Source organism: Cynoglossus semilaevis, chromosome 2 (genome assembly GCF_000523025.1).
Source record: "Cynoglossus semilaevis isolate Cse_v1.0 chromosome 2, Cse_v1.0, whole genome shotgun sequence".
Taxonomy (NCBI): Eukaryota; Metazoa; Chordata; class Actinopteri; order Pleuronectiformes; family Cynoglossidae; genus Cynoglossus; species Cynoglossus semilaevis.
The window spans coordinates 15565935-15577172 of record NC_024308.1 but is presented as its reverse complement, the minus strand read 5'-3'; the positions used below and the strand labels follow the sequence as shown (position 1 = coordinate 15577172).

The window sequence follows — 11238 nt, the reverse complement described above, 5'->3', positions numbered from 1 at the left end:
CCTTAAAATATAAATAGTAGGTGAGGAAGTTTATGATTTAAAAAAAAAAAAAATCAACTTCACGGTATTTTTTCTTCCAGCTTTGTTGTTAATAATTTTTTTTTCCTTACTTTTTTAACATAAGCCTGAGGAGCTGAAACTATAGCAAAAGATTTATCAAAAAAAAAAAATTCCCCGACGTTGGAGAGTGTTATCGTAAAGCAAGGTTGTACTGGTAAGACTGTGATATGACTCAGGAAATCATTTACAGAGTGGAAAAAAACGGTGACTCAGCCCTCACTTACATTAAAGAGAGGAGGGAGGGAGGGAGAGAGAGAGAGAGAGGGGTGTGAAAGGCTTGCTCCACTGACCTACTTACTGTAATCTCTCCCTCCTCATTTCATAACTCTGCCTTGTAACATGATATGTTTGTCGTCTTCCCTTTTCTTGCAAATCCATTTTTCTTTTCTCTCCAGGGTTGATTTGAATAGTCCGGATGTTGGAGGCATAGCCAAGGGGTTTTCCACAGCTTTCTTACATAAACAACAAATCTAAATAACAAAGCCATGAAAAAACAAAAAGAAAAAATAAACAGAAAGAAATGCATATCGTACAAGTCCGAACGTATTCTGAAAGGGTAGAAGAAGAAGAAGAAAAACTTTCACTGAGCACAAAAACGGATGGAACGATAAACACATAGACACAAAAAAGTCAAGCGATGCCGGCTCTAATATATTTTTTAAAAAAGTGACACATTTAAAATATGCTAAATGCACTGTTGATTCGGAGGAAATATTTTAATTATTTATTTATTTAATAAAAATGTGTCTTTACATAATTTTGGAGAAGCGATAGTATTTTCTCAGATGTTATTTGTGTATTATAGCTGTGATTTTTTTTTTAACTTTGACTTAATTAAAAAAACTACTATACAATATGCAGAAAGAGAAAGAAAATGTTTGAGTAAAATGCAAAAAAATATAATTAAACCTCCTTTCCTGTTTTCAACGTTGTTGAAAAGTGACTTATTGTCATTGTGACACAGGTGGTGGATTCAAACCTGCAACCTTTTAGACACCAGACTTCCACTGCCCTAGTGGATGGAAGGTAAGGTACAGTTTTTATATATAAATCCAATCCTCTTCCACCATTAATCGATTTTTCCACATGGTACACGCCATTTATGTCAATACAATAATTTTGTACGTAATATATTAATATAGTAGTCAATACCAAGTGCCTCTCGTGTCTTTTTGAAGGGGTCTTTAAAACTTGTCGCACCTTATGTTAACGTTGTATCGCCAAAGGACCATAAGTGTGCTTGAGACGCGTCAAAGTCAAAAATTCACTGTGTCCCAGCAATGGACAGAAAAAAAAATTTATATTGATTATTTTAATGTATTTATCACTTGTTTCCTAGTCAGACGGTGGTCTAGGAAATTAATGTGTACGTTCGTTATTGCCGAGTTCCCACGCTGTACGGCTCTCGATCTGAACTGACACACTGCCACACTTTCCCACGCGTGTGCGCGGAGGGCGGGCGGTGGTAAGCATCGAGCACGCGCGTCAGCTCACGGGGCACGAGGCGGGCGGACCACAGGCTGAGGATCATGTGTAGTCCACGCGCCGAAACTAGGTTAGAGAGAGCAGAGACAGCACAGAGCAGAGCAGAGCAGAGAAGAGAAGAGAAGAGAGTACAGAGCTGTTTGTTATTCTACAGACGCTGATACTTTCTGTTCACTACTGCACCTGTGCAACAGACTCCGCCGAACTCACACGGACCAAAACAATGAGACTGCTCTCTGTGTTTTAGTTAGCATAGAGCTTAGAGGTTTTATTTAGTTTAGCAAATAAAAGTGGAAGCGACATATGAAGATTAGTTCTCGCGACTATATTTTTTAAAAAAGTGACACATTTAAAATATGCTAAATGCACTGTTGATTCGGAGGAAATATTTTAATTATTTATTTATTTAATAAAAATGTGTCTTTACATAATTTTGGAGAAGCGATAGTATTTTCTCAGATGTTATTTGTGTATTATAGCTGTGATTTTTTTTTTAACTTTGACTTAATTAAAAAAACTACTATACAATATGCAGAAAGAGAAAGAAAATGTTTGAGTAAAATGCAAAAAAATATAATTAAACCTCCTTTCCTGTTTTCAACGTTGTTGAAAAGTGACTTATTGTCATTGTGACACAGGTGGTGGATTCAAACCTGCAACCTTTTAGACACCAGACTTCCACTGCCCTAGTGGATGGAAGGTAAGGTACAGTTTTTATATATAAATCCAATCCTCTTCCACCATTAATCGATTTTTCCACATGGTACACGCCATTTATGTCAATACAATAATTTTGTACGTAATATATTAATATAGTAGTCAATACCAAGTGCCTCTCGTGTCTTTTTGAAGGGGTCTTTAAAACTTGTCGCACCTTATGTTAACGTTGTATCGCCAAAGGACCATAAGTGTGCTTGAGACGCGTCAAAGTCAAAAATTCACTGTGTCCCAGCAATGGACAGAAAAAAAAATTATATTGATTATTTTAATGTATTTATCACTTGTTTCCTAGTCAGACGGTGGTCTAGGAAATTAATGTGTACGTTCGTTATTGCCGAGTTCCCACGCTGTACGGCTCTCGATCTGAACTGACACACTGCCACACTTTCCCACGCGTGTGCGCGGAGGGCGGGCGGTGGTAAGCATCGAGCACGCGCGTCAGCTCACGGGGCACGAGGCGGGCGGACCACAGGCTGAGGATCATGTGTAGTCCACGCGCCGAAACTAGGTTAGAGAGAGCAGAGACAGCACAGAGCAGAGCAGAGGAGAGAAGAGAAGAGAGTACAGAGCTGTTTGTTATTCTACAGACGCTGATACTTTCTGTTCACTACTGCACCTGTGCAACAGACTCCGCCGAACTCACACGGACCAAAACAATGAGACTGCTCTCTGTGTTTTAGTTAGCATAGAGCTTAGAGGTTTTATTTAGTTTAGCAAATAAAAGTGGAAGCGACATATGAAGATTAGTTCTCGCGACTTTTGAGCAGCTCTGGTTCAGAGCTTTATTTTCTTGCGTTTTATTCCCAGCTGGACGTGTGCATGACTTGAAGAATTGTAGAGAAATTCAACCGACAAAATGAGAGGTGAGTACACTGGAATGGGGATTATTGGTTTTACATTGGTTTTACAAGGTGTAATTTATGCAACATGTATAAACAATGTCGTCTTTAAGGGTATTCTGAAGATAATGTTCGGTTAAAACCAAGTCTAAAGTACACTCGGTTCACATATCTTGTAAGAAAATATAAAATAAATGTCATGTGTCACAAATGTTGTCACTATTAATTACTATTATGCATAGGAATATTTTAAAGTGGACTGCTTTTACGTCTCCGTTGCATTTTGCACATTTTATTTTATCTATTTATTTTCGTCAGGTTTGTGACATGAGTAAATGCGTAACAGCTGAGGTTACTTTAATTCGCGGGTGAGCAACCCCTCTTATGTAAGAGCTGAGTAGGGTGGGAGGGAGGGGGAGCGGAGTGATTCAGCGGCTGTCAACGCGAAGGGAAATCTCGTCAACAGGCTAAGACTGGAAAAGTAGTCCCTCAACATTTTTCAGTTGTTTCCTCTCGGTTTCTACACTGCACACTTAATTTGAGTTCTTCACTTTCGTGTGTTTTAAACTACAATTTCGATTTTTTTTCAGTGGAGTTATGTCAAAAAATATTCCATAGTTTGTAAGAAACTCGATTTGTTTTGACGCACTTACGGTTTAGCACTCAGTGAATCTGCCAACGCGTTTTGTTATAAGCGTTAACATTGTGGCGGCCAGTGTGTGGGAGGGGGAGTGAGGGGGATAAGGACCGATAGGAGGTGCTCTATTGACCTAATTCTGTCAATGAGGATTATAGGCAGCGTGTGCGCGTGTTCGCGCGTGTGAATGTCGATGTAACCAATGAGTCAGTGCATATTAACTAAATTGAAATAAAACATTAATGAACTCACCATTGAACACTATCAAGAACAATATAATTATATATGTATTTGTATATGTATTTAGTTACTATCAGCAACAAAAACAATAATATCACAGGGTATAAAAACACATTTTAAGAACATGTTTAATTGGTTCTGCGGAAGAGGAATAATTAGGTCAAAAGCACGGGATTGTTCTTCGTTTTTAGGATGTCATAGCCATGTACCGCTGTGCGAAGCAGGATGTGGACACAGCAAGCCCACATTAGCCATGAGGCACATCAGGCTTCAGTTAAGATCGGTTTCCTCTGTCAGATAGTGTTACTTACATCAACCAGAGTGCTTGTTGGTCTTGTCTGGCATGAGTTTTTGGTCAGATTTCTTATTTACTAAAGCTCACAACCTCGAATTCCACAGTAATCCTTGAGTAATTTGCTCATAATATTAAAATATTTTTGTCCACTAAAAATTAAAATTCATGCATTGGTCCAAAAACTGATGTTTTCTACTTTAAGTTCACAGTATTGCAGTATTTGTAGAACTCCGGTTGCAAAAGTGTTGCAAAATCGATTTAGTGATTCTGAGCAAAGATCAAAAGTACAGTAGTCACAGTAAAACAGGAAACGTCCCACTGTGCACTCTGCTCTTGCAGGACCCTGCTGTGTTTAATTAATGTGTTAAATTTTCAAACACACTATCTGGTAAATACTCAGCCTTAGGGTTAGGGTTACAGTGTGTCAAAGTATATGGATAACGCCATTAAATAGACATATGCATTAATAATGAAGTATATATGAGTTTAATAAATATCCTGTAACACTAAGTCCTCCATTTTCTTGCCATTGTGATGGTATTTTTACGAGTAGAAGAGACTGCCAGATTTTTTTAATTACTGTGTGAATCATAGAAGGAAGAAATAAAAATAAATAATAATATTCCCGTCAGAAGGAAACATGAATCATCTTGAACGTGTTCCAGTTGCCTTACCTGCCTTATAAATTGGTCTAGGTATTATCTATCCTATAAAAGAACCCTGCCATTCACTGTCTGAATTTCTTTTTTTTTTTTTTTTTTAATACTTAAAAAAATGTTCATCAAAGTGTTATAGGTGAAGTGGCGTGTAGGCCTTAGCATCTTTGCGCACACCAAAACCTGTCATTCCACTCTACAAATGCATCTGCTGAGTAATTACCTGAAGCTTCTGTCAATTTTTAAAGAGCTGGGGGATAGTGTCAGGCCATATAACACTGCCTAAAGGTAGGTCAGTCAGTATATATGGTACATATACTTTACTGTCCCAGTATATGGGCTAAAAGTAAAGCTAATGTCACCTGTAGGCTTTAGATTATATTTATTATATATATATATATACAGTATATAATATATGTATACTTTTCTTATCGCAATATTGTCTATTGCACAATAAATCATAAGTGACTTAATATTCTTAGATTCTCAAAGTCAGCTGAAATGTAGGTTAAGCATACAATATGGCAGGTAAATGTGAAGGACTAGGTAAATAAGACCTTCAACACTGTTTGATTAGCTGGGTTGAGAGGCTAAAGTCCCCCCCAAGAGTTTACAACACTAATGAACAAAGTGCTGAGATTATTACGTTCAAAAAATATAGTTTTACTCCTTACCATTCGGGTAAAGTTACAATAGGAATAAAAAAAAAACACATCACAGTCAATGATGCAACTTTTATAGGATTGCTGCACTTGACTTTGCACTTCATTTCAAGGTTGTGACTTATGCAACATTTGTTTGCTTTTTGCCCAGAAAGGTAAAGGGAACCATTGGGCAGCCGACTACACGGAGTAAAAATAGTTTTACGGTCTTGCTCAAACACAGCTTCAGTTTCACGCGAATACTTGACATGCTGCTACAAGTCGGGAGCTAACATTAGTGGCGGCTGGTCCACCTGCTGCAGCTTCCAGTGCTGCCTTCGTTAATGTTTCCAGATGTGTTGTTGTACACGTTGCCAAATCTCGCCGTGGTGCAGCTTGACCATGCGTGTCTGAGCAGATCATCAGTCTTTCTGTTAGGAAACCACTTATTGTTTTCCTTTCAAACATCGCCCTAAGTGTGACTCAGAATTGTTTTACCTTGCAAAATAAATCACAGTGCATCCTTTGTAAGGCTGCCACGGCATAGCAACCTATACTCCCATGCCCCCCCGCCCCTTCTCTGAATAGAAAACTGTGTCAGTGGAGCACTTTCCAGCTCTCTGGGCCTGACTGTACCACTCAGCTGACAGGCAGGTGAGGCAGCGAGTCACGTACAAAGCTGCTTACTCAGCAACCAATGGGAGCACCCGAGGGTTGGAGGGGTTGACACCTCATTGCCATAACTACCACCTTCAAAGAGTGTGTTCATGAAATGCAGCCAGACAGCAGTTATATAACAAGCTAAAGGGAGGGGGGCTGGTGCTCCGAAGACGACACGATAAAGGGAGAGGTTTTTTTTTTTTTCCCTTCTAATCGTCTTAATTATTTAGATCTCATCGCTGTGTTTCATTGAACAACAGGAATAGTAATCAAACATGCTGTTTAAATGTCGTACTGTATTTCATTTACAATACAGAATACAGGCAATTCAGACCATTCTCCACTGTATCTGGATTTTGAGTGAATGAATTATCAGTCTTCTTGTGACACATTTCTTTCACCTCACAAGTGTTGTGATTGGTTTGTTCTAAGGAGTTTATGAAAGAGCCTTTTCAAAAGACTGCATTTTTTTCAGCTGTAAAGGCTGGCTCAGGACTCTGCTGTGATTGGCAGGTTACCTAATACTCTGTGTGATCCGACAAAGTAGTTTTAGGGATTGCCTCGCATATCCCACTGCTTTGGCTAAATCAATCCTGCGCAGACTGGGTTACTTGTTTGTTTTGGGGTTTTTTAGTTGCAATCATTCGATCTAAAAGGTTCAACACCCAGGTTATAACTTTGTTATCCCAACATTTTGTTCATACTGAAATGAAATGGCAGGGGGAGAGTAGGAGAGCCACGAAATTTTATAACCCTGGGCCTCAGCTAATGCAATTGAACTGCTATTCTGGGCTTGAGGACAGCCGGCTACTTAGATAAACAACATAATGAAAAGAACATGGTGTTCCAGGACAAAGAACGCTCATGCTGCAACAATAAACACAAGGTATATAATGCAGTTCAATTGGTGTCAACTATTTGTAACTGTATTATAAAACTTGTGGTGCCCACCAAACAATTTTAACCAAAAGTCCACCTTAATTGTATACGTGCAGGATTTGTCGTCAAGTGAGTTTGATATATTCTTCACTTCTAAGGGGGAATATTGACTGAACGTATAGTTTAAAATGGTCCTTTATAACAATGTTTCTACACTCAAAGGAAATTTAAAATTAACTTGTAAGTTCTTAATCTAGTTCTTCTTGCTGTGTCATTGCAAAGCTCTACATTTTTTTTCTGTGAGTTAGTATTTAACTAAATTCCTTTTCTTTTCTTTTTTTCCTTCTTTTTAGCTCAAATAGAGGTAATTCCGTGCAAGATATGTGGGGACAAATCATCAGGGATACATTACGGTGTCATCACCTGTGAAGGCTGCAAGGTAAGCTGTGAATCCTATTTGATATGCATATTAGACAGTGTTTACTATCATTAACACAGACCTTGTAGCGGAACAGTTGGATGTTTGCTAAAACAACTTTGTGCCTCTTCTCATCTTTAGGGTTTCTTCCGACGCAGCCAGCAGAACAATGCTATGTACTCCTGCTCGAGACAGAGGAACTGTCTCATTGACAGGACCAACCGTAACCGCTGTCAGCACTGCAGGTTGCAGAAGTGTCTCGCCCTGGGCATGAGCCGTGATGGTGAGCGCAGCTACTCAATCCATATTTAATTAACCCAGAGTTTCCATCCACCCACCCACTTTGCTGCTTATCGCACTGAATCATTCATGTAGTTCCTGATGTGGCTCGAACTTATTGGGTGTTTGAATGTATTCTTCCCACTCGTGTTACAGCGGTGAAGTTTGGTCGAATGTCCAAAAAACAGCGTGACATCCTGTATTCAGAGGTCCAGAGGCACCAACAGTCTCAGGCCGGTTTGGGCGTCCGTGACGATAAAAGCGACATGGGCGACCTTAACTGTGCCTACAGAAGATCGTCCAGCACCACACTCAGTGATCTGGACGACATTACCGCGCTGCCCGAAGGCCTACTGTTCGAACTCCCGCTGACCCCAGAGGAGGCTGCTGGAGACTACTACAACCTGAACATGCTGGGCATGAGTGGAGGGAGCAGCTCATCCTCCCAGAGTTCACCAGAACAGACCAACATAGATTTTGGAGAAGGCAACGACAACATCAAGCAAGAGTACCAGCTGTTGCACGACCCCGGTCTTTTCTCTCATGCTATGCTTAACCCGCTACCTGGAGGCTACTCGCTACTTGAAATAGGTTAGTAGCACGTAGGAATACACAGATCCTCAAACAACTAGTCTTTAATGATTTTTGAAAAAGACTCATTCACAATGAACTTAAAGCTATTATTTGGTTCTTGGGAAATTGTGCGAGTGCTATTCAAACAACGTATCATTATCAACAACATTTTGTTTAAGTTGAGGCAATGAGGCAAACATGTCGTTTGACATAGTCTGACATACATGAAGTGATGACAAACCTAAAAACCACCATTAAGTAAAAATCTAAAGAATTGATTGCAACAACAACAGCACACCGTCTAACTGTGACTATGTTTTCTCTGTTCAGAGCGCATTACCCAGAGCATAGTCAAGTCCCATATAGAGACAAGTCAGTACAGCACGGAGGAGCTGAAAAGAATGGCATGGACCTTGTACGGCCCAGAGGAGACACGCTCTTACCAGACCAAGGTATGTGTTTATTTTCTACACAAGTCCAAGTAGGTGACAGTTAAACATCATTCCAAGGACATTGACAAAGAATATACAGTAGAATGAAACTGTATCTATAATCATGGTATTTGTAAAGTAGAATATTCAATATCAATATCAAGCTAGTTGCTTCTCTGATAGACCCTAAAGTCTTCGCTCATATATACTCCTTTCTGTCTTTTACAGTCGGCTGAGGTGATGTGGCAGCAATGTGCCATTCATATAACCAATGCAGTTCAGTATGTGGTGGAGTTTGCCAAGCGCATCTCTGGATTCATGGACCTGTCTCAGAATGACCAGATTATTCTGCTCAAAGCAGGTCAGTGTGTAACGTCAGCATGTACACGCATAAACACACACACACACACCTTCTGAGAGACACTGTGGGTGGGTGGATGGATGTTACAGTTTTGGAAACTTGCAGCTTTGAAACGGACAGCTGTTGTCGTGTGATGGGTAATTACTGTCAGGTGGCAGCGGAATTCAGAGGTGTAGCGTGGGAGAGGTGCGTTGTTGCTGTGTTTCTGTTGATTGGATTGATTTCCATCATGTAGCGTCTCTGGCTAAGTTGAACATAGTAATCATGCCAAAACAATGCATTAATCAAAACAACTGATCGTTTCATTTTCCTCATATTTGAATGATGAAAGACGAGAGAGCAAGCCTCCGACGTTACTGTAACAGGGCAGCAACGGATTAATTAGACGCTTCAATCAGTGAAGTCAGTGAAGAAGTTTTCACGCCCGTCTGTATAATTGGGCAAACGTAAATAACCCCAGTGGGCGGATGACTATTACAGGCTAGTGAATCTGCGCTCATTATTGTCATTATTATTATGAGCTATTGTTCTCAGAAAACATTCCCGGAAAAACCAACGCTTGTTTACTCCTTGCGAGAAATTCCAACAGCTTTCAATCAAGATAAGCAGGTTATATAATGCGCTGAGACTCCAGGTTTCAGGAATGAAGCGGTGGCTGCGCAAACGTCGAGCAGGTTAATTACATCAATAACATCTGTTGATGGCAAGGTGCAATTACTCCGTCAATCACAGGCTATCAGCTGAATTATGAAAATTGTTGCTGTTACTGAAGAATGTGTTGCAACAGAAATAAATCCAGACAGACCAGCAGCTGTAGCCTTTCAAATGTCACAGATTGTCATGGCAATGCTGTTAAGGCTAGTTTCTTTTTTTCACTAATATTCTGCAATGGGAATTGCAGCCTGTGGGGTCGCCACTATCATGCAGAGGAGTCTATTGTTTTTAAATTCATTTGGAGCTTTTCATTTTGGTTCAGTTAATTTAAATGTGTTATCCAAGGGGAAAAGCGCTCATATTTTGCTTATATAGATATGATTGTTTAAAGGCCATTCTATAACAGATTAAGGGATTACAAGTCAAACTTATTTTCTAAACACCAGCTAGAAGTTTCTTTCCAAAACATTGTAACTTATAAGTATCTGTATTCAAACCTTTAGCTTTTTTTGCCCAACTTATTTTCTAAACACCAGCTAGAAGTGTCTTTCCAAAACATTGTAATTTATAAGTATCTGTAAGTTACAATGTATTCAAACCTTTAGCTTTTTTTACCTAAACTATGTTGCTAACCTTTTTTTTTTTTTCTTTCTTATGTCTCAACAGGTTGCATGGACGTTCTCCTCATTCGTTTGTGTAGGGCCTACAATCCCATCAATAACACGTTACTCTTTAATGGAAAATTTGCTACAACTCAGCTTTTCAAAGCTCTGGGTGAGTCAAAATGTTTCCAACCCCCCGTCTTTAGTTGATTAGAAAATGAATGTGTGATCCCTGTCAAGGTCATCAGACTCTGATGTGTTTGTTTTATTTATTCATGTTTTTGTACTTGCTCCTTAGGCTGTGATGACCTCGTCAGTGCTGTGTTTGACTTGGCCAAGAACCTGAGCCACTTACAAATGTCAGAAGAGGACATAGCTCTTTTCAGTGCTGCTGTGCTACTCTCACCAGGTATTTTTACACTGGATTTTCTCTTTTCAAATACTTATTTTCTACATCCCTTCATTGAAATATGTTGTGGAAAACAAACCTGAAACCTATTCCTGAACCTTGAGGATGGTTTGGCTTTTCCTACACAAACAATAAAACAGTACTTTAATTAAACTATATACTTTACTATAATATATATATGATATTAAAAACATAATTAAATACATATATGTATAATATATTTGACATTTAAAACTAATCTTTGTTAGTGTTTTTGTGTGTGTGTGTTTTGTTTTTTTTAAAATGGTACACTTAATCTGATACAAAAAAAGTAAAATATATTTTGATTTTGATTATCGTAGCACAGAACAGCTGCGGCAGCTCAGTTTAATTATCATACCTAAACCTGCAATGCTGTGC

The 11238-nt window shown here is 39.1% G+C and overlaps 1 protein-coding gene across 1 annotated transcript in view; it reads left to right on the top strand.

Moving 5' to 3' along the window:
* Positions 1-2709: 2709 nt before the first annotated feature.
* rorca (RAR-related orphan receptor C a) overlaps positions 2710-11238 on the top strand; it is a 12156-nt gene continuing 3627 nt past the window's right edge. Inside the window, exons 1-8 of the mRNA XM_008338617.3 lie at positions 2710-3128; positions 7466-7551; positions 7672-7813; positions 7966-8400; positions 8713-8834; positions 9042-9174; positions 10495-10602; positions 10729-10839. Of these exons, the coding sequence (XP_008336839.1) occupies positions 3122-3128; positions 7466-7551; positions 7672-7813; positions 7966-8400; positions 8713-8834; positions 9042-9174; positions 10495-10602; positions 10729-10839 (1144 nt within the window). The 5' untranslated portion in view covers positions 2710-3121. The remainder of the gene's footprint in view (positions 3129-7465; positions 7552-7671; positions 7814-7965; positions 8401-8712; positions 8835-9041; positions 9175-10494; positions 10603-10728; positions 10840-11238) is intronic.